Source organism: Astatotilapia calliptera, chromosome 17 (assembly GCF_964374335.1).
Source record: "Astatotilapia calliptera chromosome 17, fAstCal68.1, whole genome shotgun sequence".
NCBI lineage: Eukaryota > Metazoa > Chordata > Actinopteri > Cichliformes > Cichlidae > Astatotilapia > Astatotilapia calliptera.
In genome coordinates, this window is record NC_137438.1 from 13,701,559 (window position 1) to 13,715,392 (window position 13,834).

Genomic DNA, 13,834 nt, shown 5'->3' on the forward strand with positions numbered 1-13,834 from the left:
TCTCTTTAAAATAGGAACAAGTGGGTACTAAAAATGATAATTCTAGAAAGACAGTAGCACCTCTTAGAGTTTTTAAACATGTTGATATCCATTTCAAGTGTATAAATAAATGTTTTGAACCTGATGAGATTTACTACTAAAAATGCTTTTTGCTAACTAACACTTCACTATGTGGACAGCAACTAATATTCATACTATATTACACATGTAACATTAGTATAAAATGTCGAAGTAGCTTTCTGTCCTTAATAACATGCTTTAGACATTTACTTTTGACGCCATTTTTAGACCATATATAATGTTAACAACTCAGCAAGTCACAAATCAAAATTTTGTCACATTAATGCAAATATTGTAATAAGTTATAGAATTCTTCATCACTTAAAGTTATTGACAGTGATATAGTGGATAAGTGGATATAACCTGTAGTTACAAAAAGGCAGCTTCCATCTTCTACGACCTCAGTAAATATTTTAAGTTTATGGGTTTTGCTGTTATTTTCAGGTCAAAGAGAGAACATTATGTCAATTTTCATGAATTTCCAAGAATTTCAGAGAAGAATCATCCTTGACATGCTCAACCAATGAATGTGCCGTTTCATAGTAAGAACTCAAAACAAAAATGTGCAAAAAATATATATATATAAAAACATGTTAAAAGCAATAGCAGAGAGGTATCGTTTGACTGTGTTTATATATGTTTATATATATATAATATTTTTATTGTCAGTTGTGAAAGTGTGAAAAGTTAAGCTGAAAAGCTGCGCATACAAAATTATATTAAAATTAGAACAAAGAAATAAAAGGTCTACCCTTTAAAATCCATTGGATAGTCAAGTTACTTGAAAAAAGTAATCAGTAACTAATTACTGATTACTTCCCCAAAAAAGTAATCCCATTACTCTACTGATTACTTATTTTCAAAAGTAATTAATTACTTAGTTACTTAGTTACTTTTTAAAAACACGATTTACAACCTGAATAGGTGATAAAGCGATAGATCTTTCAGCCCAATTCTACTTTTTCTGCATAATCCATCATACAAAATGTAATCAAATGGAAAAGTCTCTTTTTTAACTTGTTTTATTCGTTTTATTCTTTTAACTTTATGCATCAAACAAAAATTAAACTATAAGCAACATTCTCTGACTTGAATAAATTAGTTTAACATTTAAACCTATTTTCTGCACATTCCAGCACATAATTTTTTTTTGTGTGTGTTTACACTCAGTCTTTCAAATAGATGCAAGTAAAACACAGCAGAAAATAAATAAAGTCAAAGACTCAGCGGTCCTGTTGCTCTATTTTCACCTGTAAAGCAGGACTGTGGTAGGCGGAGGTTTACCCTGGTGCAGGTGTGCCGCGGTCAATGGAAGAATCCGCGAGTTTCTCTGTGAATTTCCCATTACGTGATAGGGCACTCAGTGCTTGCTCGGAAGTTTAGGGGTTTTTTTCGCTGTAAAAAGAAGTTTTCTTCCCACGCACAACGGACACTAATGTTTTTGTCCCTTTTTATGGAATCAAACTCAAAGTAAGGTCAGTACTTCCACACTTTAAACGCTGCACGCTCATACTCTCTCTGCACTCATATGTGATCCATTGTTGATCTGCACACAGCTGTTGTCACTAACTGCGCACTCGCTTACCTCACTGTCGTGAGACATTCTCGCAAAAAATCACGGTTTTAGTAACGCAGTGTTCCTACGGGAAAGTAACGGTAATCTAATTACCGTTTTTGCAATAGTAATCCCTTACTTTACTCGTTACTTGAAAAAAGTAATCAGATTACAGTAACGCGTTACTGCCCATCTCTGATATCTAGAGGAGTGATACCCACACACAGTAGAAGAGAAATTAGTGTGACAAGAGCAGTGGTTGACCTGCTTTTATCTTGACCATGTGACCACAGCAAAGTAAACAGAGACAGGCATTTTCATTGAAACAACATACAGGAATAATCTACTGCAGCAGCAGCCTGCGTCATTAAAGGAACTACTTTTTTTTTTTAATTTAGCTGCCAAAAATTAAGCTCTAAGTTATGTTGTGTGTCCAAGAACTGCGTAAAAAAAAGTCTTCAGGACGTTTTGGAGAATGATACAGTTTTTGGGTTTTTTTGTTATTATGTTGTCTCCAATTTTGAGTGTAGTAAGCAAAAAAGACTGGCAAAGGACCAGGATTTGTAAACCTCAAGCTGCTCAAGACTGAACCTGAGAATCTAGAGTTCTTCAACAATGAAAGAAATGAATATGCTAGGATAGCTGACAGCTTTACTGTAGCCTCTAAAGACTAAATGGCAGCAGAGAGATGCAAAATAAGTGCAAACAGACATGAACAAATTGCAAAGAGATGCAAAATGAGCTGACATTGATGCGAAATGACTCCAAAGAGACACAAAACCACTTAAGAGAAGCAATAGGCTGTAGCAGCCTATTGCTTCTCTTATCTCAGGTACCACAGGCCAACAGGTGGGGTACACCCTGGACAGACCACTAGCCTGTTACTGGGCCAACACCTAGAGACAGATGACTTTTTTTCTTCTTTCATTCACACCTGTGGGAAATTTAGAGTCACCAATTAATGTAACCACACTAACTCCATGTGTTTCTACTGCGGGTGGAAGCCGGAGTACCAAAAACTAAGGGGAGAGGACGCAAAATCATAAAGACAGACTAAGAACAACACAAAGACAAAAAAAGGACTAAAAAGAGATAGCTAATGCTTAAAATGAGATACAAATCAGATAGTTACAAAATTACTATAAATAGATAAAAAAAAATAAAAAACCTACTCAGCCATAAAGGTAACCAAGAATCATTAAACTACTGCAAACTACTACACACACCAAAAAGACTGCGGGGCAGGGGTGGAGGGGGGGCTTTTACACATCTGTGCTCAGGGACCCGTTGGCCTCAGAATGCACGCATACATATACAGCATGGTGGTTTAAATCTTAACTGTCTGTGAACTGGACTTGTTGCACTGCTGTTTTCGAGTGAGCCCTTTCTGACAGGGTTGGGTAAACACTCTTAATGACTGACTGCTCTCCAATGATGTATTTCTGGGCTGTTTTTCCAACGTTTTAAGACTGCTGCAATCTAAATTTGTCCGCGCTCCGCCTGTGGAAGCAAAACAAACGGAAGTGTGCGACTTAACCGCACACATGCATATACACATGTTGCCATAGGGAGCCCAAACTGGTCACATCCAATTACAGCCTCTCTTTCCCCTTTTAAAGGAAGGCATTTCAAAATGGATTAGCCATCTTTATTTCTCTATTTTTCTCCTCACAAGCGAAAGACTTCCCTCTTAAATGCAGAAGGAGCAGAGCCAGGGTTTGATTTGTTAACTCAGCCAAACGGGCTGTTTGAAATTGAAAGTGTTTTCACAAAATAACACAAGTGAAATTGACAGCGATGTCCCACCATGGTTGTGGTGGTCAGGATCTATTGTCCAATTCTGTGCTCTCCGTTAAAGTCTCCTTTGTCCTGAGCTTTAAGCTAATCTCCATTTAGTCCAACTGATCCCCACAAAGATTTTTTTATTTTCTTACACATTCTCCCACCCCAACCCAGAGATACACTGAATTGAATCCTGCAGCAACATTTGTATCAAAATCATGTCACTTCACTCAAAGGAATTCTCAAAGCAAGTTGTTAGCAATGGAAATGAGTGGAATTATCACAGCCCTACTGGCAATGTAGGCAAGATTTTAAGACTTAATATAAGATTAAATGACTTAAGACGGACTAAAGCCCAGTGGAAACACGTCTCCTGGGATTCAGTGTCTTAATGTGTCAGTGGGTTAATCTTTGCATCTGCGTGGGAGTGGTAATCCTAGCCCCCCGTTTTGAATTTACCATCCATCACATGCTACCACTAAAGAGATTTGGACCAGCATCAGAGGCTACTGGATTTCAAGGAAAGCTTTCAAGCGGGAAAGCAGGATGTTGGCTAACACTGCCGCACACTTACTGTAACGTGTTAAGAGAGAACAGGAACAGGCTTACCTCGGCCTCTGGTGCTGCAAACAAGAAGTCAAATGTACAGCCTGATGAGTGAAAGTCTGTGTACATGTGTGTGTGTGTGTGCGTGTGAGAGAGAGACTTCACAGGAGGTGGGAGGAGGGAGGAACGGAGAGCAAGAGAGAGCGTGATAAACTGCACTGTTACAGCACTGCTTGCACTTTGCCCTCTGTTGGACTGCAGTGTGACTTCACTGTGTGTCCACCCCTGTTTGTGAAAAAGACAGCTGGAACAATCCAATCACAGTACTCTTGAAAAAACAGCCAGCAACACACATGGGAGCTGACAAAAATGTTTGTTCTAAGTTATCTCCACTCCAGGGTAACTCTATTCAAATCTACTGCATAATCTCCCAACATTTCAATGTTAACTATTCACATTTTTTTAAACTAGAGAGTGGAGAAACCGAGTCCTCTAAGATATGATTTACTTTGTAACGTCACTTCTTAAATTGTTGCTTGTATGGTTTATGTCTGCCAAGCCCTTTGAACCTTCATGTGTGATAATGGGTTATACAAATAAACTGAGTTAGGTTGATTTGACTTGTAAAACTCAATAGTTGGTGAAAAATGACTGTTTTGCATGCAGTTGAACAGTTGCAATGTTAAATCTAATGTATGCAAGACCCACCACTAGATAAATAGCACAATGTTTTAGCACTGATGTGGCTACTTCAGTGGATGCTTACATTTTACTGCAATAGCATTTTAAACACATATTTTTGGTGCTATTGGACACTAACAAATTTATTTCTATAGGCAGTTTCATACAGATTAAATGCATTTCATAGTGCTTTACCAGAGACTGATCACTGATCGTTATGGTAAATCGGGGTTAGGAGGACAATATGTATAATGAAAAAAACAGTACAACGACTATAACATAGTGTCGGCAATATCTCAATAATAACGTCCATTTTCCACTAGATGGCGCCAGATGACGGGTTATTGATTAATAAGACCCGTACGGCATTTAACACAAATATCATCGACAGAACAATTATAAATGTGTGTTGAAGAATTAAAGATCATTAATACCAGTAAAAAGATACTTTTACTGTTGAAAATTAACACGCCGGGTGTGTTAACACAAAATCAACTAATGTAGCTACAGTTTATGTTTCCTTCACTGGCTCCTACGAAGCGGATCGTAAAGTGAATTAGATGAAAACATTTCTGCAAATCATATAAGAACTGCAACTGGCAATCAATTCCCCTCTTTGTCCGTCTGCTGATTGTATTCTTTTGGATAGTCTTCAAAATATTGTCAGATCCTTTAATCCCTAGCTTGTTTTGTACAAAGCCTCAAACATATAATAGATTTACAAATATTTACTTCTAAAAATAATTTCATTTCCATATTGTATTAGACTAAAAAAAAAAACTACATAAAGCCAAGTAAATATTTCGTAATTTCGGGATTAAAGGTTTAGGGTGTGGTGTAGAACTTTAACTGTCAGGCTTTTTTGTTCCTTAAAAGCCAGCGTTGGAGAAAATAGGATTTTCCCCGTTATTTTAACTACGTTGACTGATCGTGAAGCTTTTCGTACGTTCACTGGGAAAATTCCGAGCATTCTGGTAGCAAGCGAATGTGTCATAATTCATATCCGATGAGACCCCGCCCTGTCCACGGTGTGCCTCTGACCATTCGTGAGCAGTCTGTACAGTGGTGGTCGCGCCAGCTTCCATGGCGACCAGCTAGAAATGCGTTTTCTCATCTCCACCAGCCGGTAAGCTCCCGTTAGAGAGCTAACGGGCGTCCGATGTCATGGGAAGATGTAGCGTACTAATTCTTTAGAGCAATTGCGCTGTACATTAGTATGCTAAGCTAATGTTGAGCCGTTTACGTTTACCAGCCAGCAGTGACTAGGGCGAGCTAGCGGCTCTAAGCTAACTGCTAGCGTTTACCTGCGGGCTGCTGCTAACTACTCTACGCTGCTGTTGCAAGCTAACAGAATGGAAAGTGTGAAGGGAAACGAGTGTGGAGCGATTTCGTCTTCTTCGACACTGCAGGGAACACTTGATTCTAGCAGTGACAGTAACTCCGTGAAGCCAAGCGGATTATCGCCGCAGCACTCTGGAAAGAGACCATCTATCGGGGAGGATGACGGAGGAGGCGCAGAAGCGAAACTCTTCGGGAAGGGGCTTGCGGCCACCTCCCTTCTCCAGATTGCGATAAGGAACGGGATTTATCAAAGCCAAGTTGCCAACGCTATCGGTGGAGCGGCCAAAAACGCAACCATGTCCGTTGTGAAAACGGCCAACATTTACAGTCTGACATCGGTGAACAGTTCCACCTCGGTAAACTCTATGCTGAGCAGGAGGCGGCACAGGCACAAGAGGAATCTGTCTCTGGGGGCTCCGCCGACCACCGGTTCGACCGGAGCGTCCTCTGCGGAGGCGGCCAGCCCAGCTCCCTCATCCTCGCCGCTGAGTACCCTCAGTCTTGATCGAAAAACCTTCCTCCGACAGAAGCAGTCGAAGCAGCTTCAGGCCTCTGATAAAACATGGGTGAGATCGGACCTCCGGCGGGGTTGCATTCACGTCCACGACTGGCTCACGCCCTCCTACCCGCGACCAGTGCTGTGTACAGTGGACACTACTTCTAAAGAGGTAGCCTGTAAGCTCGAAGGAAGTAAAGCTGGGGCTGTGTTGAGAATTAACTGCAAACCTACTGCTTTAAGTGACCTCAACGATCTTTGTAAAGATACTAATGGCCATGCTGATGACATGAAAAGTCTCAGTGACAGTGTGGATATTAAAAATCTCCAAAGTGAGGAGAATGAACTCACAAAAAATGTGGAACTGCCTTCTAACTTGCTACTTGATGACAAAACTGCTAGTAATTCTTCATCTGAGGTCTACCTGAATGACATTGGCGTGGATTTGAGTACTGGAGACTGTTATGGAGTCTACTCAGGCTCTGACATAGAGAGCAGCACCTGTGAGGACTTCAGTGCAGGGGGACCAAGAAGCATGGAGCACGGGGACTCACTCAGCGATGGGTTGGGTTTGGGCACCGACTCTTCTGTGCTGAGCCCAAACTGTGACAGCGCTCCAGAGGGACCTGACCCATTTGAGAGCTCCTCTGATGAAACAGACCTCATCTCTTCTCCCTCACATTCAGCTATCTCTCTCTCAGACATCCCCAAGACTTCAAACCAATCCGCAAGACCAAGTGTTGACACTGAAGCTGGGGCTGGTGACCACACAGATACACACATATTAATCAAACCTCCTTCTAAATGCTCCAGCAGCTCACAGGCTCGCCCTCTGACCAGCCAAGCTTCTGTCCAGCCTGAACAAGAGGTCCCTGGGGGGAGCAGAGGATGGCTTGAGCCCATCAATATAAGCCCAATGCCGGCCCTCTACATCCAGCTGCACGGTGGAGCTGTGAGGCGGCTTGGGGATGATGAAAGACCTCTGCAGATCTTAAATGAGTACCTCACTAATCTGGGGTTTGAAGATCCATGGCGAGTGCAGGAGGAGGGCATGAATCCTGAAATTGGCTGCCTGATCCGCTTCTACTTTGGTGAGCACTTTATTTTTAGTGAGAAGGAAAGGCATCTTCTCTCAGTAAAGACAACAGTTGTCCCAATTCTTATTAAAACATCCTGCAGTGTTAGATGTAAGAGCACCACAAACTAATGCAAGCCACTTTAGTTGTGCTTGGCTTGTCTCTACACAGTCATTGTTCTTCTGTTCTCACCATACCATGAGTGCTGTCATTATGTTTGGTCATTCAGACCGTTAAACAAGTGGATTCAATTGTCCCAGCAGCACAATAAGCTGTGTTGTGCGTGTAAACTGGGTAAGGCAGGGAGACACATCTGGAGGTAACAGGTGTACTCTGTCAGCAAAGACCAAATCCTGATGCATTATAGAATCAGTTTGTCTTCTTCCCTCTTCCTCTTGTTGTTGTTGTTGTTGTTGTTGTTGTTGTTGTTGTTATTGATAAAAGATCCTGTTTTGTCCACTGTCATGGTAAGAGGATGGAAAAACAGGGACTCTTATGGGATTAGCATTGCTGGATATTGTTTTTTGACCTCATTTTTGACCTCATCAGCAAAGGCTGCAAAATAAGAGTCGGGAGGAAATGATTGGACTTTGATATGTGCTAAAATTCCTTATATTTTAGCCCCCCCCTCCCAAAAAAGAATAAATAATTAAATAGACCATTACACATACCATTGCAACCCTCATAGACACACTCGTGACATGCTACAAAACTGGTTTCTCTGCACTCTGAAAATGCAGCTGGACAGATTCCCCTGCCCGTCATTCTCCTTTTATGTCTCACAGTAGTAACATAACACTAAATAGAGTTGTGCAGCTGACAGTGAGGGCCCTTCTATTAATTCAGGAGAGGACATTTTTGCTCTACGTTTTTTTTTTGTTTTGTTTTGTTTTGTTGTCCCGTATGTGTTTGCACAGCACGAGTTGGTTAATTCTGATGTCCCGAGCTGAGCCAAAGAAGTTTGACTCATCTGAAATCCCAGTAGCCAAATGCACATTGACACGTTGTGCTTACGCTAAGAGAAAAGTGACCTTAGTGGAACTCAAATTTCACCTCCTCAGTGTTTCGGCTACCTCTGAGACAGTTGCAGCTGCAGGCTCCTCTTCAGCCTCAAACTGCAGCATCCAGAGGTCGCAGCTTTACTCTCCCAGACTTTACAGCCTTTTTTTTTTGAGTCTGAATGTCTGAGTGGCATTTCCAACTTGAAACTACAACTCTTATCCAGATTTGGCTAAAATTCAGCAACTTGACACGAGAGGTGGCTCAGGATGTCAGATGCTTTTTTTTTTGGACACAAGCAAGAAAAAGTTGAGGTCTAGCATCAGTAGGGTGTGGCTGTTGCCTGCTTCATGAGAGACAGGATGTTCCCCATTCAGAGAACTAGACGGACGGAAAGGGCATGTATGTGTGTGTGTATTAACAACCAACATCTTACCTCCTCCGCCTAGGAAAGGGTGGACACACACAATGCACATTCCTCAGTGTTGTTTAGTGTAAACTGGGCTCTGTTCATTGTGTTCATGTTTATGTTAATTATATATTATTTTTTGGACTAGATACTGATCAATCTACCAATAATGACAACAATTTTACCAACCAATCATAAGGTTTGTTAGTTTAAACCCAACAGTTCACACAGATCTTTTTCTTCTAAAGCTGCAGGCTAATGAAATGAACTATAGTAACTCTTGGCTGTCTTCTTTTCAACATTCTGTTTCACTTTCAGAGAAACTCTTCTCCTTTATTAGGTTCTAGCTTATCTACATTTCAGTGCACCATTGGTGTCTGCAGAGTCAGACCTCACTGTTTCTGTTTGTAATGAGGAAATGCGCAGAATTTAGAAAAGGGGAAAAGGACATGTTAGTAGATCTTAATTATATGTCAGTCTCCTAAATGATTTCAAACACAAGTAATGTTGAATGATATGTTAAAATATTAGCTATTTTAAATTTTATTTTATTTTTTTTTAATTTTTTTTAAATATTCAAGACATGCTGCCTCCACCTTCTCTGGGATTTGCTCCTGTTTCATCTGATATTTAGCAGAAAACTGAAATGTTTGGTGTGTAAAGCAGCAAATTAAGTATATAATCTTTTTCCATTGAAAGCATAACGTATTTTACAATATATAATAAGAACATATGTTATAATATTAATATATAATGTTTTGCAGATGGCAAATGAATTGAGTTTCCTCAGATTAGGTGTGTTGCCATGGCCAGCTTTGCATTTTGCACTACAAATGTCTGCGTCAGGTTTTGAAAAGTGTAATAACACCTGAGGTGGCGTTCAGCTTGCCATTATTGCACTGTGTTTTTGTTTGATTTCGCCACACTTCAGAAGTGACATCATGGTGTCATTCTCCATCAGATGGTACTGGTACTAAAATTTTGCTGCTAATTAGGGTAGAGACGTAATTCAGTTGGTACCGTTAAAAAGTATAGAGTTTGGTAACCAACTGATGATGGATGATAAAATTTGATTTGAAAAAACTGATTGCTCCATCAGTTTAAATTGCAGATGATACAGTGACGGTGAAGTTCTGGACAACTTTTTCAGGGTTGTTGTTGTTGTTATTTCTCTTTTTGTGAGATTCTGGTTTTAGCTTTCCAGGTGTGCTGATTTTCCTCCCCTTTTTTTTGGTATACTGTAGGGGGTCGGCAACCCTAGGCACGCGTGCCACAGTTGGCACACGAAGGGTTAACTGATGGCACGACCATAGCTGGACTGGCCATCGGGCATACCGGGCATTTGCTCGGTGGGCCGATGATTTTATTTTATTTTTTTTTGGTAACGGTATAAACAATGAAACGTGGTGGATTGGTGTGTAAAAATAACTCAGTTGTTTGGTGGTGGCTATCGCGGAGCTTCCACAGATTCAGTAACATTAGTAAGTGGTGGAGGCCAGCAGGTGGATGAAGGAGAGGGGAGGCAGGAGGAGGAGAGACCCGAGGCAGCCGCCGGTCCGAGTGTCAGGTGAACTGAACTTCAGGTAAGAAGTTATGACCTGCAGTCTATCTGGGTCAGATATAAACCAAGTTTAGGTGGAGTTTATTTTTGTTGTGCTGACTTTTTACAGTCAGTTACAATAACTCATACTGCGTACTAGCTAGCACGACAGAGTTTCTATACAGCTGGGTCGGTGCTATGATGTTACTGATAGTGAACTTTATTTTATTCAGAAGGTTAGTAGAGTTGCCAACCGTCCCGTAAAAAGACGGAATCGTCCCGCATTCAGAGAAATTATTACGTGTTTCGTGATGATCTGAGAAGGGTTTGTCTAGGATGGAAAAAGACACAAAGGTGGATTTATTCTGTCGTTACGCTGCACAGCTGCCTCTTCTTCTCTCATTCTCTCCCCCTCTCTCTGCTGTTGCTACTTTAATCATGAAACTGATCAATGATCAGCTGATCGGCTTTTCTCTCCTGTTTGTTTATCGCCCACTTTGCGCCAGAAAGAAGAAACTGCCGGATGTCGCGCTAAACAGCAGCACGTTTAAGCTTGATCAGCTGTTGTTAGAATTTATTTAATATTAATTTCTAGTATCAGCTGATGTTTGCTGGAGCCACAGCTGTAAAGCTGCTGGTCATGATATCGGTTTGTATATCTGGTGAGAGGGAAACATGAAGATGAAACCAGGAGATGTCCTTACTGGATCATCAGAGCAGAACAGGTGATGGAGAAACAGGTTTACCTTTTAGGTGACATGAATGAGTTGAACGGAAGCTATGAACTGTTTCTGAGAGACAAATAACACCAGGATCCTTTTCTAAGTAGCTGACAGCTGGTAACTGTGCAGGGGCGGGTCTAGCAAAGTGTTGCCAGGGGACAAGGTTGGGCATTAACAGGGAAAGGGGGGCACAAAGAAATACTTTCTTATTCTCATTTAAAATGTCTGATAAATAATTATCTGAAGCTTACAACCAAAGTTTTTATCTGACGTAAAATGTATAGAAATCATACATATACCAACAAGATTGTACATCACTGTCACAACAGCATTTGTTTTCATTCAAAGGCTTTATGGCCTTAATACCTGGTGGGCCGGTCTTTAGTCAAGCCGGGCTGGTTTTTTTTGTCCCAGTCCAGCCCTGGGCACAACACGCAGTGAATTAATCTGAGAAGGTGCATCAAAAAATAAATGGCCGCGCCAGCGGTGCACATCGCAAATTAGCTCGCATAGACACATTAGTTGTGCCTCTTCTTAATGACGGTATTAGCTAACAACCCAAACTACCAGATTCAACTTGTAATTGGCTAAAAATAACTTAGCCTACTGGTGAGAGGGACGTTGTTAGCTTTCCACATTCCAACACTTCAAAAGCTTCAGGAGCTTTCTGCTCAGCACAGCATCAGCACCACGGAAAGACACGGATACATCTGTAAACTCGAGACACAATGCATTTTTGGGACTTTCAGGTGTGTGGACCAATGTTTGATTTTCTGAACAAACCAGAAATCTTTAATGAGCAGCTGGATTTGTCTTGCATTAACTGGCTGAGTTAATGCCAGTTAATGCGACATCGAAGCAGCTGGAATCCACAGCTGTGCGTGTTCATGGAGCTTGCATTTTCACCTGCTGAACATCACTACCTGACAAGTTTGACCTTCTTCAGAACATTGCAGAGGCGTTATTGACGGTATTTGGCTCTACATATCTGTGAGCAGATTTTCTCTCACATGAGTGTCCTCAGGTAGCCGTCTGGATGCTGGACACTTGGAGACCTGTGTCTCTGAGTGGGAGACCAGAGATCACATAACATGTGTGTCTCTGTATTAACAGACATGTCATATTGGCTTAGTTTATTTTTCTTATCATTGTTGTGAGGAGACCATAAATAGCATTTGTATTTTCTGTTGTACAGTTCATTTGCTGTTATGGAGTTCTTGTTATGGGTAAAAGGTGTCTTTTTTGTTTCAAAATAGCTGATAACTATTCACTGATAGCTGCCAACATCTGCGAACAAATATAATTCTATAAAGTGGTTCTATATAGTGTGTAACTGTTCATATAGCGCGTTATAAAATTTATTGCTAATGCAATCATATGGCACACTGACTTCTGAGGAAATTTTAAATGGCACTTGCCATCAGAAAGGTTGCCTAACCCTGCTGTAATAGATACAAACCTCAGTGTTAGTGCTGATCATGGAAAGCATACAATTGGAAGATATTGCACTGATATAGGATTTTTAAAATTGATGCCAGTGTTTGGTGATTTAAAAATCCAATATGAATATTGAGGTCTAAAGATGTAAATGATTTTCAAATGATTTGATAAAGAATATAATCTCCAGCAAGGGCAGGAGTCAGTGAGTAATTCATAAGATATATTTTACATGATGATACAGTGATTCTATGATATGTTAGAACACAATAAATCATGATGTGCGTGAAGCTGAATTGGAAAAAGTAGCCCAAATGTTTAGTTTGCATGCTTGAATTAAGAGTCTAAAATAGGTTTAACAAAAAAATAAAAGATTCAGTTTAAGACTCTATATCTGACAGATTTAAATCCTTTGCACTTTACAGATTTCATTCAGTACCATTAAAGCACTGAGGTTCACTGAAGCATTACTGATGAGTCAGCTAGGGCCGGTGAAACCTAGGTGATGTTGTGTGTAAGTCACTGGAGGAGGCAGTAGGGAGGATGTAGGTGCTGGCATTGTAGGACGTTACATAACAAGGTAATCTGATTTCAGGCCTCTCAGTGGCTCAGACTCTTCATGTGTCTCCCTTTTTCTTATTCACTGGTAAGAGCATATAAAGTAACTTTGAGTTTCCAAGAATTTAAAAACCCTGGACAATGTAGTCAGTGCTTTAAAAGACCTAGAATGTATTCTGGCTTATACTGGCAAAAGTCAGCTCCAATTCATTACTGAAGCTAATTTGTGTCAGCAAAGGGTTAATGTAACAAATGATGACTGAGTGACTGCTCTCTGCCAGCCCACAGGCTATTGAGCTACAGTTCTCTTACATAACCACGCAGCTCTCACTTTGTGAAAGAGAAGACCATTGAGAGAGAGTTGATTCACAAAATCCCATAGAGCAAACAACAACAAAAAATACAGTAACCTCTATAATGCTGTTATGAAAAGTCTGTTTCTGTCATACTGTATTCTTTCCCTCCGCAGGTAAACCTCGTAGTGTGGGAGGTTCTGAGCGCGTGCAGCTGTCCGGGGTGTTTAACGTGCGGAAAGGGAAGCTGGCACTGCCCGTGAACCGCTGGTCAAAACGTCAGGTCACTCTGAGTGGAACCTGCCTCATTGTCTCGTCTGTGAAGCATGCCCACACTGG

At 40.9% G+C, this 13,834-nt stretch overlaps 2 protein-coding genes across 8 annotated transcripts in view; one reads left to right on the forward strand and one right to left on the reverse strand.

The window, feature by feature from the left end:
* LOC113008965 (tensin-3-like) overlaps nucleotides 1-4,158 on the reverse strand; it is a 56,908-nt gene extending 52,750 nt beyond the window's left edge. For 2 of the 7 annotated variants that reach the window (XM_026146949.2, XM_026146948.2), the window contains exon 1: nucleotides 4,007-4,143. The gene's annotated coding sequence lies outside the window, so the exon portion shown is untranslated. Of the gene's footprint in view, nucleotides 1-4,006 lie in introns of all 7 variants that reach the window. The other 5 variants (XM_080292105.1, XM_026146952.2, XM_080292107.1 and 2 more) reach the window with 4 other exon arrangements.
* Nucleotides 4,159-5,660: 1,502 nt separating this feature from the next.
* The window catches only part of LOC113008964 (PH domain leucine-rich repeat-containing protein phosphatase 1-like), a 23,973-nt gene continuing 15,799 nt past the window's right edge, over nucleotides 5,661-13,834 (forward strand). Inside the window, exons 1-2 of the mRNA XM_026146947.2 lie at nucleotides 5,661-7,552; nucleotides 13,672-13,834. The exon at nucleotides 13,672-13,834 is cut by the window's right edge and continues 34 nt beyond it. Coding sequence (XP_026002732.1) covers nucleotides 5,977-7,552; nucleotides 13,672-13,834 — 1,739 coding nt within the window. The 5' untranslated portion in view covers nucleotides 5,661-5,976. The remainder of the gene's footprint in view (nucleotides 7,553-13,671) is intronic.